At 59.3% G+C, this 18,716-nt stretch overlaps 1 protein-coding gene across 1 annotated transcript in view; it reads right to left on the reverse strand.

Moving 5' to 3' along the window:
- Nucleotides 1-15,119, reverse strand: part of LOC119100617 (zinc finger protein 609) — a 67,311-nt gene extending 52,192 nt beyond the window's left edge. The window contains exons 1-2 of the mRNA XM_037223694.1: nucleotides 15,036-15,119; nucleotides 8,047-8,717 (exon numbers count right to left, since the gene is read on the reverse strand). Of these exons, the coding sequence (XP_037079589.1) occupies nucleotides 8,047-8,697 (651 nt within the window). The 5' untranslated portion in view covers nucleotides 8,698-8,717; nucleotides 15,036-15,119. The remainder of the gene's footprint in view (nucleotides 1-8,046; nucleotides 8,718-15,035) is intronic.
- Between the last annotated feature and the right edge of the window lie 3,597 nt (nucleotides 15,120-18,716).

Below are 18,716 nucleotides of genomic sequence, written 5' to 3' on the forward strand. Positions count from 1 at the left end.
TCGCCAGGACCCGGAACGGACTGAGGCTGGATAGCGCTGCCCGGCGCCGGCTCACAGTGCGACCGCAGCGAGCCTCCGGTGCCGACGCGGCACACCCCCTCCGTCCCCAATCAGTCACTGGTCGTCAGTCGACGGTCACTGATCAGTCACCGGTCAGTCAGCGGTCACCGGTCAGTCACCGATCGTCACGTCAGTCGGTGAATGATCGTCAGTCACCGATCGCCAGCCAGCGGTCACCAATCTGTCACCGATCGTCAATCAGTGGTCACCGATCGTCAGTCAGCGGTCACCGAGCAGTCACCAATCGTCAGTGGTCACCGATCGTCAGTCAGCGGTCACCGGTCAGTCACTGATGGTCAGTTGACGGTCACTGATCAGTCACCGGTCAGTTAGCGGTCACCGGTCAGCCACCGATCGTCACGTCAGTCGGTGAATGATCGTCAGTCACCGATCGTCAGTCAGCGGTCACTAATCAGTCACCGATCGCCAGTAGCGGCCACCGATCGTCAGTCAGCGGCCATCGATCGTCAGTCAGCGGTCACCAATCAGTCACCGATCGTCAGTCAGCGGTCACCAATCAGTCACCGGTCACCGATCCTCAGTCAGCGGTCACCGATCATTTACCGATCGTCAGCGGTCACCGATTGTCAGTCAACGGGCACTAATTAGTCACCGATCGTCAGTCAGCGGTAACCAATTAGTCACCGATCGTCAGTCAGTAATCACCGATCGTCAGTCAGGGGTCACCAGTCAGTCACCGATCGTCAGTCAGCGGTCATCGATCGGTCAGTCCTGTATCGATCGGCCACCATTTGAGTAGCTCCCTATGTGCACCTGGTGCGGCTGCATGCCATAGCTCTACTCGGCACATGGCTTTACCTCACCCCCTCCTCCCCGCCCCCAGAGGTGACTGAGATGGCAGGTGGTTTTGTGGCGACAGTCAATTCCTAAAATCATGAAGACCCTTTTGTGGGATTACCTTTGGCCTGCGCATCACTACATCTGACAGGGAAAGTATGCCACCGTCCACCATACCTTAATCACCTGGCAGCAAAATCGTGACTAATTCCGCGGTAAAAATCATCGCCACTGTAAATCTGTCGGTCTACCTGCTGACCAACGCCAATGCCATTTTTAAGGGTAAAAAGGAAATGGTGAACCACAAATCGCACTCAACTAAAGCCCCGTCATAAACACAGCACGATGGAGCTACAGAAACGGCCACAAAAACCGTCCACATTCCACTGCGGGAGGCCGGGTGCCGCGCCGACCATTCCCATAATTGAGCGCCGGCCCTCAGCTGCCCGGGGACATATGCGCCGTTCCACCTAATTTCCGAACAGAAGAAGCTGCAACTAGTCTCCTATCACCTCAGCGCAGCAGCCATAACTCACAACCACCAACAAAAGAAAAGCCGCAGCAGCCATCAGCCGCTCCGGTAGCTGGAGGCCGTCGGCGCGTGCCACAGCGAAGCCCCCGTGCCGGCCGATCGCGGCGGCGGCCCGCGCCTTAGCGCCGGAGCGTGGAGGACAGGGCAGGCTGACACCGCACCGTGCCGTGATGAGGATGGCGGCACGGCCGCGGCCCGCGCCTTACGGCCGGAGCGAGGGGGGCAGGGCAGGCTGACCCGCGCCGTGCCGTGCTGAGGCCGGGCGGCGGCGGCCCACGCAGCGCGGTGGCCCGCCCGGTGAAAGACGAGGCACGGCTGGCTAAATGCCGACGCAATTACCAGGCGGCAGCTCGTTAATTGTCCGGCCAGAATTCATGGTTAGTCGGGAAGGGGTAATTGGTTCCACAGCGGGCAGGTGGAGAGTAAAGAGCACATGGTCAGTTGGCTAGTTGGCGGAGGGAAGGAGGAAGGGAGAGTGGTAACGTGAAGATCGATAGAAGGAACGGGGAAGCAGAAGGTAGAGAGAACGAGACAAAAGAGAGAGGGAGAGAGAAGGAAGAGAAGGGAGAGAGGGAGAGAAAGAGGAAGAGAGAAGAGGAGGAGAGGAGGAGGAGGGAGGAGCGAGGAAAGAGGGGATCTTATCAGAACACCATGACCGATACATAAAAGATGTTGCCTTGTAGCCGGATTGAGTGACAGTAAGTGAAAGCCTGTGGACATCGTTTGCGAATATTTAGATAAGTTTATCCAGGGATTTAAAACAGAGACTAGCATACAGCAGGACGTTCTTTTCTTTGTACATCTTTGTATAAATTAGCATGCTTAACACACCAGTATCAACATCGTGAAAGGTGTAAATTTAAATGATATTGCGTACGTGTATTCACAAAAAGCGGCAGGCAAAGATGACGTCTACACTGGGCAACAAGCCGACCTTAAGGTCTGTGGAGTAAACCCGAGCTAAGCACGACCAGTGCTAACATCCACTGCACCATTGAAATGCCCAGGAACGCAAGAAGTCATTCGCTTCCGCGCTAGGTTGTAAACATTGAGCTGAGTGTGGTGATTGGGGCAGTTAACGACTGGCGTTTCGTCGGCAAACAATACACAGCTCTCCGATCCGAAAGTGGCGTTCCGGCCAACCCCTGCCCACGCTCCACCGACGCCGCCCGGCGTCCATGGCCGGCTCTAAACACCTCCTGTGCAGGTCCCTGGCGCATTTTCCCACGGCTGGCCGGCTGCCAGCTGCGAGGGGGGGGGGAGCTTCACCAGCACGCCAGGTACAGCAATAACGCGCCGACCGGAAGCGAGCGGTTCGTGTGATGATCGGAGCCGCCGCCGCCGCCGCCACTGCCGCAGCGCCACCTTGGACCCGACCGTCGGCGGCGGGAAGGGGGATGGGAAGCAGAGCTGCCACTTTTGCAGGTTCTGAAAACCCGCCTCGCCCCACAGCCCGGATCTGAAAATCTGCCACCGAGGGCTGACGCCGTCACTGATCCAAACGAGAAGTCCATGGCGTGAGCCCAGCCAGTCTCTCGCTTAGACACAGATCTTTAATAGCTACCTCTACACCAGAAATATGTCGTAAAAGTCAGTCAAGACTTGGCCTAAACGCAAAGCTCCATCGCTGGCACGTGGTGTGCGCACGTTCTAAACACAAAATCAGTTAGTTCTCCTGAGCAAAATGAATGAATATGTGCTGAAATTTAGCCTGACAACTTCTTCCACAACGTCATCCCGCAGTCCTCCAAACTCTGGTCAGCTGGGGTTCCAGCCCGGCAAGCCCCACTGTGCTGCCAGGCTGGGTCGGCGTTACCCGCAAGTATTCAGTTTAGTGCAATGTTGGCCATATTCATCGTAGGGAGTCACCAGCAGAAATGAAGGATACACTAATGTATTGAATGCTTTATTGCCCACCATATTCTTTAACTGATTTGTTTTTCATGTAGACCTGTGCACAGATATATAACACAGACAAGAGATGGCAGAAGCGCACAAAACAAGCAAACGACCAAGGACTTTGGGGGTTGGATTGATCTGTATTTTTGTGCAAATTAAACGCAAATTCGTTTACATTTTTGGAACATGCAAAGCAATAATTTTGCGAATTGCATGCTTTGAGAACCTGCAAAACCACCATATTATCAGCCATGGCTGACAAATGCCTTGCTCTTTTTTTAACCCGCCCTTCGTGGGCACGCGAGCACAAATCTACAGCTCTAATGGGAAGGGGCGACAGAAGACGCCGCGGCTCTATTGGCAAGACACGGCTGGGGACGGGTGTGGTTATGGCGGCTGTGACGTGCATTTGCACGGCAATGGGGTCATGAAGCGCCCTTTATCATGCATCACGAGACCACCTAGCACGACCGGCACGGAGTGCACAACCAAGCCGCATCTGTCGCGAACTGGACGGTTCGGAGCGGGGGACACCCGCCCGAACCTGGCCCGCTGTGAGCCGCCTGCCCCAAATCGCTATAAGTCATGTACGCGCTCCTTCGCCACCCTGGCACGCGAGGGTGCCAGCCCATGGCGCCCCGTGGTCTCCGCGCCCACCGCACGCGCAATACAAAGGAAGCGCACCCACGAACGCGCGAGACATGACGACACGATGGTGGCAGGGGCGGCGAGGGGGCGGGCGGTCACACGCCGCCGGACGATAAGCGCGTCCATTTGGCCGACCCGATGGCCCCGGCACCGCGCTCCGGTGAAAGTCAGACAAAAAACACCGGGCGCAGCGACGGCTGGCGCGCGCCGACGAGCGCGGCGAACAGCGCAGACGGGAGCGGAGAACCGTCCGGACGAGGGCGGAGAACGGTCTGGACGAGGACGGAGAATGGTCCAGAGGAGGACGGAGTGTTAACAGCCAGATGGAAGCGGAGAACGGCCAGACGACGGCGGCGAATGGTCCACACGAGCGCGACGAACAGCGCAGACAGGGGCGGAGAACGGACCAGATGAGGGCGGAGAACGGTCCAGATGAGGGTGGAGAATGGTCCAGACGGGGCGGAGAACGGTCCAGATGAAGGCGGAGGACGGTTCAGATGAGGGCGGAGAATGGTCCAGACGAGGACGGAGAATGGCCCAGACAGGGGCGGAGAACGGCCAAGACGAGAGCGGAAAACGGCCCAGGTGGAGCAGAAAACGGTTCATACGGGGCTGGGGGAGCTGAAAACGGCCCAGACGGGAGCGGAGAACGGTTCAGCTGAGGGTGGAGAATGGTCCAGACGGGGGCGGAGAACGGTCCAGATGAGGGTGGAGAATGGTCCACACAGGAGCGGAGAACGGTCCAGACGGGGAAGGAGTGCGTGCTGGCCGGGTCCCGCGGGTGGTGGGCGAAGAGACTGCCGTCTGTCTTGTGGAAGAGCCGGTTGGAATAGCATAGGTTTGCTTGGCACGGACCCCCACACCCATTGGCCCACCCCATTCTCAAGCGCCAATAAAACTTGGTTCATTTTATGATGCATGCCATGTGACCACTATGGGCTAATCCCACATATCCAATGCCTATTGTAGCGGAGAAAACCGAAGCATTCCTAAGCCTATCGCAGTGAAGAAAACCGAAGCCTTTCTAAGCCTATCGCAGAGGAGAAAACCGAATCACAGCTAGCTGCAAGTGCGAAACCCATAAAACACGCCGCCGCAAGTCGGCGCGCCTCGCCATTTTCACCAGTACGGCCCAACCGTGACGTTCCTCCCATACGTCACTGAACGGTCATGCGAGGCTCAGCGCCGTATACACGCCACGAGCCCTCGGAGGGCGTCGCTGGCCCACTTTAATACGGGGCGTCGCTAGCCCACTTTGCCGTCGCCATTGGGGCCTAAGGACACATTGAAGGGAGCCCTACTCGGCCAAGGAGCCATTTTCAAGAGAGACGAGTCGGCCCGTCAGAAGCAGACGACACCGAAACTCGTCAATCGTCCGCGAACCTACCGACCGAAAACACGTCAAGCGCGCGCCCGAGAGCGCCGGGCATCCTTTGGAGCCTTCTAAATTAGCTATGAAAACGGGCCAGGCTTGCCAGATGGCTAATTAATGGATCCCGGGGTGAAAGTCGTGCACACCTGCGCCAAGCGTCCGGCTGATCGCGCTGGCGCCGACGGCCGCGATGTGGCGCCCCGGCCAGCCGCTCGATCACCAGGCCAGCGGGCCGCGCGGCAGCTCTGGCGCGGACCGACAAAAACCGCGCGCCGTCTGTCTCCCAGCTCCGAGCCGCCCGGCCCGAGCCGGACCGGGATGACGGGCGATACTAACGGAGCAGATTCTCCTACCGCCTCAGCCGGCCGGGCTGCGGCGGCATTCAAGGCGGCCGGGCGAAGGGTGTGACGTCACGGAGCGACCGGCGAGACGAGCCAATCACCGCCCGCATTTTCTGCGTGCCGGCAGCCGACCGGCAGACGACAGACGCAGACGTGGTCCCACGCAAATGAGCAGCCTCACGGCGGAGCGTCGTGTGACGCGATCATCGTGCAGGGCGCGGTTACTGGATCTACAGGGCACATTCCGCTGACCGCCTGGGCGGGATGTGCGAGTTAACGGGTGGCGAGGCGACAGACAGCCGGCTCAGGCTGGGGCGACCGGGTGGGCGGGGAGGGGCAAGCTGCAATGACGGCGGAACAATGATGGTGCAAAGGTTAAAAACCCGACCTGAATAATGAGCACCGATCCTGCGCCTGAATAATGCCAGCTTTTAACAGTAGGCACTTTAATAAGGTGTCCAGGCTCAGATAAGCAGGCCCCCCGCAAGCGGCTTTCGCCCGTACTCTCAAAATAGTTGAAAAAAAAACTGAAGAAGGCGCATATCCTTCGTCCAATTTCTGCGTTGTCAGATAGTGCCATATTTTACGTTTGGACGCTGTGATACTGATCTGCCCTGCCCTCTCAAGGGCTCGGCAAGATACTTTGAAAACCTCCCCGCTAAAAAAGAAAAAACTTGAAAACCTAAAATGTACTTCTTTTCATAAAAATACCTGCTCCTTTTACGAGTCCTTGATACGCTGCCAGCCGCGCTCTATAGCGCTGTCGAGTGCTGAGAAACGGTACCGACCCGCCGCGACGCCTGCCTGACGGCGTGCTCGCCTGAGGGCGACTAGTGACCCCAGAGGTCACCAGATGTAACAGCACAATTTACAGCCGCGGGACACGCCACATAAACCAGCTCCTGATTTGGGAGAGAGCTGACAGCGAGAGTCGAGAGCAGATCGCAGCCAAGTTAATAAAAACCAGCCTCGGTAAACAAGCATTACTCAACCCGAACACGGATGGGCTCCGGTTCATTTGGCCGAGCGCTGGCAGAAAACGTCGCTGAAATTAATAACCGCAACAAAACGCACAGAAAAACGGCGACAGCGTCAGTCCGGAGGCATGCGGGCCGCGAGACGCAGTGCCAGGGTGTCCCGTCCCAGGCCCGGCGGCGGTGGCGGGCTTTCATTGGTTTTCGGTCGGCAGCCGGTGACCACTCGCCCCAGCTACCCGGCCGTCGCAAAGTCGAGGCCACCAAATGACAACGGCGCCGCGAAGCCGCAGGTTAGCCCGGCGGGGAGGAGCGCAACGAGTCCCGGCCGCGGCGGTGCAGAGTGGTTGGGGTGGGGTTGGGGGGAGTTGTTAACCACAGCAGCGGCTTGTTATACGTATATCGATGATCGGCACGCGAGGATAGAAAGGTCCATTGATTCCGATCATTATCATCGAAGCCCCGGTTTTCGACAGAGATATTCTTTGTGTTGATAGTGTTGGGAACTGGTCTGTGAGTAGTCTGGGAACAAGCACTTTGATACTGAATTAACCTCAATAGAACTTCGGGGCAAAATACATGTCAAACAACTGAAGGTCAGCTGGCCCGCGCCGAACAGCAGCATTTTCAAACCTGACAAATGATCCGCGGTGATAGAGCTAAGTATAAATGTGTGCTATTATCCCATTATCCCCGGGGCGGGCAGTCGAGTTCCGTTTGGCGCCGCGCCAAGGTCCGGGACCTCAGCGACCGCGGGCGGCACCGGCTGCCCTGCACGGCTTCGCAGCCGGCAACGGAGACAGCTCTTTCAAACGGACCATTGGCACGCAAGCGCCGTGAGTTACGGTCTGCAGCGGCAGTGTTCAGTGACGGTTTAGTGACGTAACAGCTATTGGTCTGAAGTGATGCGTCAATAAATACGGTTTGACTGCATAGTAGAAGCACTCTAAGCCAGGGAGCATGGGCCACCGTATCACGTATCCATGCCGACGGCTGCGACAAACGGTCGCGGATCCCTCCCGACGGCCACGACACATGATGAAGTGACCGGGATTGTCAGGTTTCGAACGAAATGACCGGATGCTTGCACCGTAATGACGCTCTGGGGTCAATCTTTTCACGCATGACCACAGGCCTCACGAGATAACATATGCGATTAGCGCCCCCTCCCCCATCAAAGCTGAGCAAAATGTGGTCTCGGCACGCGGCACGTAGCCACCAGCTCGCGGCCATCGCAACGGGCTGGTGCATAGCCATCGCACGCATTGTCACACGGAAGCGCAACAGATCCGTCCCCGCTCGACCCACACACTGCCCGAGCAGGACGGCGGCAGCTGGCTACTCCTGAAGCCCACGCGGGGTGCTCTCGAGCCGTCCGCCAGCGCCCGGCGGGGCGAGCGACCGCCGCGTGCCGTCGCATACAAAGCCAGACACGGCCACAAAAACGCCAGGCCGGCAGACGCATACCTGAGTGGGGGAATCCGTCTTGTGCCGCTTGGCCGGCGGCGACGGCGCGGGCTCCTCGTGCTCGGTGGCCGGCCCGTCCTCCTGGCGTTCACCACCACTCACGCCGTTCTCGCACCTCTCCTGTTTGACGGCGTCCTTGTCACGGCGCTCTTTCTTGTGCACGGCACGTTTGCCCACCACTTTTGCGACCCTGGGCTCGGCCACGCCGGCCACCGCCCCCGCCCCCGCCCCCGCCGCCGTTGCCGCCGCCCGCGCCGCGCTATCCACGTGCACGATCTCGTGCTTGGCCTCGGACGACCGGCCCGGCTTGGAAGTGCGCTTGATCTTCATCTTGAGCCCCTTGTCCATGGAACTGGAGTGCTGCGCGCGCACGCCCATCTTGGCGCCGTCACCGGCCGCCGGCGCCGCCGTCGGCGCGCTGTCGTTGTTGTTCTCGATGTCGGCGTCCAGGTCGATGATGAGGTCGCCGATGCCCACGTCCCACTCGTTGTCGTCGTACTCGAAGTTGGTGACGGGGGCCGCGCCGCCGCCGCCGCCGCCGCCGCCGCCGGCTGCCTCCGCTGACCTCGGGGTTGACCTAGGTTCGGCAGGCGTGCCCTCCTTCATGGTAGATCACCGGCTGCACGCTGCAACATACGAAGGGGCGGCGCGTGACCACAGGACCGCCGTCACGACACGAGCGCACGAGCCGCAACAACGCCGCCGCGCATCTGAACAGAGCCACGGCACCGAAGGCTGCGCTCCATGGAGCCCGAACACATGACCAGCTCCCGTTTACACTCCACAACATGTCTTAACTTCAGCGCAGCAGCGGTGGCGGTGTCAGCCCCCCCCCCCCCCCGGAGCAGCTTGGGAACTGAAACGAGACCCAGCTATCCAGGCTGGCGATATAGCCAAGGAGACGGCTGAGGGGGTGCCCCCCCCCCCCCCCACAGAGGCCTGAAGTGCACAAGATCCTTAGTGCATATGGTGGTGCAAAATAACTAGGCTTAAAATGTTGGCCAAACCTGTGGCCAAGATGTTGCCGGAATTTTGATCCTAGCGAAGACTTTTAGTCCGGCGCTTGGCTTAGGCTGGGTCAGACACACCCTTGCTACTTGTACATGCTTTGCTTGCTCGCACCAGGCAGGCGATGCTTGTTCGGCGCGTAAGCGGGCTTTGTTTCTCATCGAAAAATCAAAGTAAAATGCTACCAAAAAACATCACCAGACACACATGTTATTAAGAAAAAGTTAAGAGTAAATATGGACGGCTGCATAGGTGATTAAGTCCAGTGATAGATTAAGTCCACCGGATAAGTTCGGGCTATCAAATGCCTTCAAAAGAAGCTTCATCACCATCTAAGCTATCAAATACTATCTAAAGATCTAAGGCTATGAAATACCTTTAAAAAAGTACAAAAATGGGCTCTCGTGCTCGGTTCGGCAGTTTCCCAAAGTCCTCAATAAAAGCGTCACCACTGCTCAAGAGCACATAAAACGGCGGCGGAACACCTAAGGGCTAGGCACCGAGCCACATAAGGTGTGCGGCTGGCGTACTGACATGTTTTCGTGAGGAATACCGCAACCGAGCTTGTTTCATGCTAGCACGGCACCGTTACTACCGGATCCGTAAAAGGCGCACAGCAGCTCCGCCGCTCCACCTGCTCAGCCTGCATCAGGCGCGCACCGAAACCGCTTGGACCACGAGTGTATGTGCAACACCAGCAATTACGCCCTTTAAAAACCGGACCGCCGTGGCATATAGCCTGAGTTCATGTGCCTACATCATGCGCCTCGAAAAAAAACATGAGCCGCTGCGTATGTCCACGCTGATACCTTGCACGGAGCCCATTCTGTACACTCCAGTTTCACTCCGCACGTATGTCAGCTGATTCGGACCGTTACACCGTATCACGTCACAGTCCGAGCATTGTACGGCACGGCTGATCAGCGGGAGCGTATCTGGTGCAGGATGACTGGCCGGTCAGCACGTGCCGTCACATGGCGCCATACGTCAACGGTGCTCTTTGCAGCACTAACAATGCCAACACATACCCTCATACCGAGGGATGCGCCGAAAAAGGCTATCACATCATAATCCGAAATGGGCAGAGTGACTAATTTTCCCCAGTTTGGTATGTTTTCATATTCCAGGAATAGGGCATCACAGAAATCCACGCACTATGCTGGCGATGTGTTTGGTTTCACCGGAAGCACAACAGCACCTCCGATGCCGTTCTGTATTGTTGTCACGCCAGTCGACCATGAAAGGCCGCATCTCAGCCGCGATCTGCGGACTTCTCCTCGAACTGTAATGTAATGTAATGGATAACACTCGGAGAAATCGCCGGCTACCACCACTGCCTGCCAAATCGCGATGTCTTCATATCTCTATACCAAATAATAGCGCCTGTTTAGTTCTGACCAACCGGAGACCGGTCCCGTGACTCACTACGTCATCTGGCGTACAGCCATTCGCGGATCGTTGACCCGCCCGACCAACTCAATTCACAATTTTCCGCATCCCTGAGACAACGACGCGCCATGGTTTTATGTCTCTTGGACGGGTCTGCACAACACGGGTGTTTTTAGCGCTTCATAATGCATACCCAGCTCCTCTGCCTACCAGTGATACAGAAGCACAACAGGCATCGTCATTGATCTTACCGCTGTCCCAATGTCTAATGTAACATGATCTTGCAAGCACCACAAATACATTCACGGCACTTATTCCGACTGTCTTGGCACGTATATTTGTCTGGTTTCCGTAAGTTGCGGTGGATTAATTTGCTGTCAAAAATGTGCATGCCACAGCGCGAGACGGAGCGCCGAGGTGTAAAATAAGCCCGAGACATTTAAGCTGACAGACCTGATAATGTCATGGCCATGTCAAGCTCTATTGATGACAATTGAAACCGACCTGTGTCCACATCTGAGAGATGAGGATATGCGGCACCGGCCGATCCGTCTGCCATTCTGTGTCCGTACTCCATGAATACATGAAGATCCACGACCATCGGCCAACTAGCGACCTTTGCCTTACTTGTGCACTGACGAAACCCATTGACGTGAATGTATCGCGCTATGCATCTTGTATCTTATGACCTCTGTATCTTGTATCTTATGACCTCTGCCCTCTGAACACAATTATCAAGAGCCGCCCTTGGCACATCGCCTGTTGAGTAGGCGGCGAACTGAATGCACATAGTGTTCGCACAGCACACAAAAACGGCCCCTGGCCCTCGCAGTGAAGGCCGCGCGCCTTGAACCGTACTTTTCCAGGCAGTGGAGCACGTAATCCATCAACTCCTTCGCATCGCGCTGCCTAATTAGCCGCTCCTTTACATCACTGTCGGATTTCTCCCGTCTTTTGCCGCAGCGAAAAAGCTGCGCTGACTCTCCGGGCACCGCTGCGGGAGCTAGTCGTACCTATCGAGGCGTCGCGCCACGGCCGGCGGCGCCACTCTCGCCGCGTCTGTCGAACGGCGGCGCCCTCCGCCCGACGACAAAAACGACGCACCACCTGCCGGCATCGCGACGAGTCTGTAGCGGCGGCGCGACGGGCCTGTACCGGCGCCCGTCGCCGCGCCGAGAAAAACCGGACAACGGGAGCCGGCGGCGGTGCGCCACCGCACGTGCCCGCCGCGTCACTCGGGCCGATCTCAAGATGGCGCGGTGCGGCCGCGGCCGTGCGGCTCGGCCTCTCCGGTGTCATTATTGACTGGTCGGCGGCCGGGCGTCAGCTGGCTCCGGGGCGCGGCCGCCGCCCGTGCCGGGATGGGCACCGGCCGCCGCCGGCAGCCCGGCCGGAAACGGAGCCCGGTTTAGTTTCGCCGCCCCGCTGCAGGATCTGTAATCTGGCTCGACCAGGCCGGCGCCGGCGTCCGCCAGGATCTGCCGACGACGCTCCCGCCCGGAAAGTGGCAATGGGCCTTACGGGCTGCCACGGCGTCATTCATTCTTTGCTGCGTACTGCCAAGGGCGTTATTTTGTCATTGTTGTGGAAGACGTCACATATACGTAACGGGCTTTAGGTTGGTTGGATGGTGATGGTTATGACCAAAATGTGTCAATTGGGCGACAAAACTGATAGTGCACTTCCTGCAATTTGTTTGGCTGGTGATGCAGGTACGCCGGGCATTTGAGAAAGGTGCAACTTATTATGCATAAACACAAATTCTTGTTTTGCAATACGTGAACTCCAAAAGGTCTTCCCAAAACGGATCGCTGCAAAGCAGTGAGCAGTCACATATGCATCCACGCACAATGCACGCACTGTCCACCCAAATACCTTCGCGCAGTCCATTGAAAAGTCACAAGTTTATTTTAATGAAAGAAACAAACAGCTGACCGCATTAACAACCAGGGGCTGGTTCGCGCGGCGAGTGCGCGGGCGGGCGCCCAGTCCGGAGAGCCGCCACACCCAAATCGCCGGCGTCAGATGACATTATACCTCCACCTGGCGCCAGCGTCGCGCCCGCCGGCTGCTCTTTGAGGTCGTCTGTAAAGCACGTTATCGGCCGGGATAGTGGTCGCCGGCCTCCCGCACCGGGCCAACCAATTAGAGTCGTATTTCACACGGCAGTGGAACAGCCGCCTTCACCAAGCTCATCAAGGCCGGCACGGCGGCCGCCGCCCGATGGCTTCCACAGGCGCATTCGATAGTCGGGCAGCGCGCGCGCGCGGCCGACTCGCCAATCGGGCACCGGAGAAATTCCGACCGGGTTCCGTGCGGCGACGAAATAAAGCTGATGCACACTGATGTATGGCGGATTAGCGTCGGGAAAACAGCGCCCGGCCCGGAGGCAGGCACGTCCCCGGCCGGCGCGGCTGAAATCGGCATAAGGCCGAGGGGATTGAAAGGGAGGGGAGCGGATAAAGTGCGAGGAAGCGACTGACGAGCAATGGAGGAGGGGCGGCAGGGGAAGCGGGAAAGGACAAAAACGTCAGGGTGGGAAGGCTGGCCGCCAGGCCGGTCGCCAGAGAACCCGACGGCACGAACGTCCCCCATGCGGAAATCCCGTCGATAAAGTCGGGCTGCAATTTCAGCGCCATGCCTCCCAGTGCTGCTGACCCCCGCCGTTGAGCCTCTGGGATTCTCCCGACAACAGTGAAGTCAGCCAGATCACCGGCGCAGCCAGCAACGACTTCTGAACAAACGACGTCACGGACCAGCCGTGGCGTCACATGGCCGTCCGTTCTTATCTGGCGCGGCGCGCCGAGCCTCGGATGCCGGCCCGGCAGCGCCCACAGTCAACACGCCCCGAGAGGTTTGGAGATAGGTCAGGGCTTAACCCGGGCTGATCGGCTTCCACTGCGGCCAGGGAACGCCGCGGCTGGGTTGTGCCCGAGGCGGGCCGACCCTCCCCCACGCGGCGTCCCCTCCTGCCGGCGGCGCGCCGGCCGCGCGAGCCCAGATTGTTATCGCTTCGGTGGGGTCAGCGGCGGGCACAAGTGGACGGACGTTCCCGGGCCCGGCTCGGGCCGGCCCGGCCCGGCCCGGCTCAGTTCGGCTCGGCCCGCCTCAGCCCGAGCCCCGCCACGCCGGCGTGGCCGCGCCTGCGGAAAACCGGCGCTAGGCGCGATGATCCGGCATCCCCCGATCGCAGCCGCAGACCACGGGCGAGTCGAACCCCGATCGCAGCCGCCAGACACGGGCGAGTCGAACCCCCCGATCCGGCCCGACACGGGCGAGTCGAACCCCCGATCGCAGCCGCCAGACACGGGCGAGTCGAACCCCCCGACCGCAGCCGCCAGACACGGGCGAGTCGAACCCCGACCGCAGCCGCCAGACCGGGCGAGTCGAACCCCCCGATCGCAGCCGCCAGACACGGGCGAGTCGAACCCCCGATCGCAGCCGCCAGACACGGGCGAGTCGAACCCCCCGATCGCAGCCGCCAGACACGGGCGAGTCGAACCCCGATCGCAGCCGCCAGACACGGGCGAGTCGAACCCCGATCGCAGCCGCCAGACACGGGCGAGTCGAACCCCCCGACCGCAGCCGCCAGACACGGGCGAGTCGAACCCCCCGACCGGCCAGACCCGGGCGATTCGAACCCCGACCGTAACGTTCCTTACGGCAGAGCCGTAACGAACCCCCGTGGGAGACGAACCTCGCGGGGGTCGTCCAGCTCATGTGGTGGCTGCTCCACGGAATGCGCACTGCGAGGAAGCTGCAACCGCATGTATCTGCCCCGAGCCGGTGACCCATGGCAGTACCGCGCGCACGCATCTTGTCGAGAACCAGTTAAGAAGCATGACTCGACCCATGCGTTTGCTGTTGGAGCCGTAGGCCCTGCAGCGGATAGCACGGAACGGCAGGCGGCAGCTGTCGCCGTCTAACGGATCAATCAAGAAAACCAGCAGATCATGAAGGGGAAGGGCATACAGCATGACCTTTCCGGTGGACAATTGTCTGCAGTTGAACGCCTATGACCATCCCACCTGCAAATGTTTGCATAACGATGAATGAGTAATGGTGAGAGGAATATCGTTAGAAAATGTTTCGTACCGGGAGTAAATAAACCAGTTTTAGGGAGCACACTAGCAGTTAGCAAACCACTAGGGCTCCAAAGGCGTGTAAGAGCACCAAACTTCGCGGCCTGCATTCATTGTGGCCCTAAACGGTGCTGCACAGGCGAACTCCAAACCGTCACGACCTAGCATCGGGGCGTCACGAACCTCCATAACAGCCGCCCAACAGACACTGGTGCGAATCGCCCGACAGCGTCACCGGGTGGACCGCTTCACCCGCCGGAACACACCACGCCCAGAACACAGGTCAGAGCACCGACCGCAGAGCACACACGGGACCTCCGGCATTGCCCACCGGCCACGGTAGGCGCCGGGAGCACCGCCGCCTCCGCAGCACCGGTGCTCTCGGAGCTCACGCGCGCGCGGCCCGGTCCGCACCCGGCGGCGCACACTCGCAGCACATGGGGCGCAGCGCCGCCCGGACCTCACCTAGCCGCCGAGCCGTCCACGGCCCTCGGCGTGGTGGCGCTCCACTCCCCCTCGCCACGCACACAACGCTCCGCCGTCCACGCGGCACTGGGCGGCCGCGCGCCGGCAGCCGGCGCCGCGCGCCGAACAAAGAATCCCACGCTTTGCAGCGCCCGGCGCGAGGCTATCGCCCGCCGCCGAGATACGCGTCGGCCGGCCAATCAGCGCGCGGAGTTCCCGATCCTGGCTCGCCCATTGGCGGAACGTGTCGGCGACCGTCACATGGGCGCTAGCCTCTGCCGCGGCGTCGGTGCCTGGCCGCCGCGGCCCAGCGCCGCTGTAAATCGTGATATATTAACGCGACTACACAAACAAATGGTCGGGCGTGGAAGCTGCGCGCCTGTTTGTTCGCAGCCGGACAAGGGGGGGGGGGGGGGGGGCCTGACGGCGCGGGCTCGTAGAGGTTGTGTGGCCGACATCGCAGCATTCGCAGGTAGTTTTCTGCCGCAGAGCCTCTGCGCGTCTCGGCCCGAGAAAATTACATCGGTGCACAGATCTTGGAACCTATTACAACCAGTATCCCTGGTCGAAAGCGGCACCGCTGGCTTGGCACGCCCCTTCCCACCTTTGGTTACGGCCACAACATTGGCCTCCTACCCGACTCGTATTTGAGTTCTCCTGTGACTCCGAATCCGGCCCCGACTCCATCCCACGCTCGTTGGCAAACTCTGATGCTGACTCCGACTCCGACTCCGACCCACATATCAGTTTCGACTATGATTCGACACCGATTTAAGCTCTAACGCCGACCTCGACCCCGACCCCGACCCCGACCCGGCTCGCCTTCAGTTCGGCCTTGTCCGACTCCTCGGCGTCGGCTGTCGGCGCCGAGCTGCAGCCGTGGTTCCGCTGCTCCGTCCCACATCTGGCAGCCGGCGGGACCCTGAGCCGCGCCGTGGCGGGCTGCGCCGACACTCAGCTGACCGCGGCGGGCTGCACCGCCACTCAGAGCCCGTTCTCCATAAGCCAATAGAAGCCCATTCCTTACTTCGCGGTAAGCTCATTCCTTTTATCTATGACGTCACGACTCAAACCCATCCCGAATGCGGCCGGAAGGCGTAGTAAATGCGCTTGTTTACAACTCAGTCGTCGGCACTGACATAGCAACGCATAGCAACGGTCGATGTGCTGTTGACGGTTTATGTGTCCGGCAAACAGACAGGTTACTACCCCATGCGTAAAGTGTGATCGGTAACGATTCATTTAGCTACAGATCACAGGCTTAAATCTGTGATTTGATTCGGTTCGATTCACACCTGTGGACGGCAGGTATTCCGCGGCAGATTTCATTCAATGTGGCAAGTGTGAGGTAATGCATTTGGGTAGTTCATTTTTAGTTCATTAGCATTTGGGTAGTTAATTTTTAGTTCATTAGCGTTTGGGCAGCATTTGGGTAGTTCTGACAGGGAGGGCATTGGCTATAAAATGGGAGGCCGGGAGTTGGACCTGAGCACTGAGGATGGAGGTACTGAAGATCATGAGAGGGTAGACAAGGGAGATCTGTAAGGAACAGTGGAAATTTGGCCGAGAGTTAGAGGAAACCAGTTTTAAAAAACACAAGATGGAGAAGAGCTATGAAGAGGCAGATGTCAGCGAGTTAAGGAGTAGTGAACCGTTGGAATGGACTGTCGCACGGATTGTGACAAGTCCCTCCCCAGCAGCACTTAAAATGTATTTGGATAAGTTCTACTGGTCTAAGGATCTCATTTACAGCCGAATTTAGGCAGGTCAGGTGTAGTATTAGTGTCGAGAAGATGCTTGCAGAACCTGAAGTAGGCCAATTTCGATGAGTCCTTGTAGCTATGTATTGGCCTGATGCCTTTATATCTTTATTTTGTGTGTGAAATAATATTTAAGTGCGCCATTCCTGGGCACTGTATGCCTCCATGCGGTTAACCAGCCGATTCTTCTTGTGCCCACGTTTGGCATGAAGGGCGTTCCCCATTGGCGTGTATTTATGACGCCACCTCGGAGGGCGGGGCCCGGGTCGTACGTCAATGAGCAACTGGACTCAGGCGACGCGGCAAGAGCCCGGCCAGCGTCTGGGCCCGTCCTTCATTGGCAAATGGAAGTCCATTCACTACTTGGAGCAAGCCCACTCGGCCTATGACGCGGCACCTCACACGGCGACGTCACGCCGACGCCCATTCCTGAAATGGCTGCGGGGCGAAGAAAGTGTGGTATCCCGCGATTATATACATAGTGACACCTGACAACGGTCGACGTGATGTTGGCAATGCTGTACCTCGGGCAAGCAGGCAGATCTCAAGCGTACGTTGATGGTGTAATCAACGACGCCGTTTTTGAGCACATAACTTGCCAATAACTGTGCAATCGATAATATGCAAATGCGCATTGCTGCGTGCTATATGCCTACATGGACTTGAAACAACTGGTTCTACTTGAAGCCCATGCTTGTCTTGAAGCCCAATTACAGGTGGCCTTTAAAACCGTGTACGACGTGATTACCTGCGACGCCACAAGTTGTTACATCAATGGCCGAAGCTTGGCTGTGAAGACCTGGGCCCTCGAGTCCATTTTCTTTAATAAATGAAAGCTCATTCAACCTACGTCATAGCTACCTGATTTACCAGTGATGTCACTCTCGAAGCCCATTCCTGATGAAGAACAAGGTCCTGATGAGCTTCTCGTCGTCTAAATTCGCCAAGTCGGCTCAGCGCGCACTCCCGCGAGGACCCGGGACGCCAGCCGCCTCTAAACGGGGCTGCTGGCCCATCAGACGGCTGGGGGCTCCGATTGGGTCCGCTCGGCTTCGGTCGGCTCCGATCGGCTCTGGTCGGCTCCGCTCGGCCCCGGTCGGCTCTGTCGGCTCCGGTTGGCTCCGCTCGGCTCTGGTCGGCTCTGCTCGACTCCGGTCGGCTTTGGTCGGCTCCGCTCGGCTCCGCTCGGCTCTGGTCGGCTCCGGTTGACTGTGCTCGGCTGCGTTGGCTCCGGTTGACTGTGCTCGGCTGCGTTTGGCTCCGGTCAGCTCCGCTCGGCTGCGTTCGACTCCGGTCGGCTCCGCCCGGCTCCGTTCGGCTCTGGCCGGCTCCGGTCAGCTCCGGTCGGCTCTGGTCGGCTCTGGTCGGCTCCGGTCGACTCCGGTCGGCTCCGGTTGACTGTGCTCGGCTGCGTTCGGCTCTGGTCAGCTCCGCCCGGCTCTGTTCGGCTCTGGCCGGCTCCGGTCAGCTCCGGTCGGCTCTGGTCGGCTCTGGTCGGCTCCGGTCGACTCCGGTCGGCTCCGGTTGACTGTGCTCGGCTGCGTTCGGCTCCGGTCAGCTCCGCTCGGCTCCGTTCGGCTCTGGTCGGCTCCGGTCAGCTCCGGTCGGCTCTGGTCGGCTCCTCTCGGCTCCGCTCGGCTTCATTCGGCTCCAGTCGGCTCCGCTCGGCTCCGGTCGGCTCCGGCCGCCGCGGGGTGCGGCGCGGCGTCAGCTGGCGGGCCGCCGGTGCTGGCTGATGAATGGGTCGCCGGTGGCCAGCCAGATTGCCTCACTGAGGATAGATCAGGCCGGTCGGCCGGCGTCGCGCCGTCGCCGCCCGGCCGGCCGGCGGCGCGACCTGTCAGAGCCACTGCACCAGCCGCCCGCTGACGGGGACCGCGCCGATCAGGCCGCCGGTGGCGCCGGCACCATGTCACCACTG

This window comes from Pollicipes pollicipes, unplaced genomic scaffold (genome assembly GCF_011947565.3).
Source record: "Pollicipes pollicipes isolate AB1234 unplaced genomic scaffold, Ppol_2.1 Scaffold_4881;HRSCAF=5763_pilon_pilon_pilon, whole genome shotgun sequence".
In the NCBI taxonomy this organism is placed as follows: domain Eukaryota; kingdom Metazoa; phylum Arthropoda; class Thecostraca; order Pollicipedomorpha; family Pollicipedidae; genus Pollicipes; species Pollicipes pollicipes.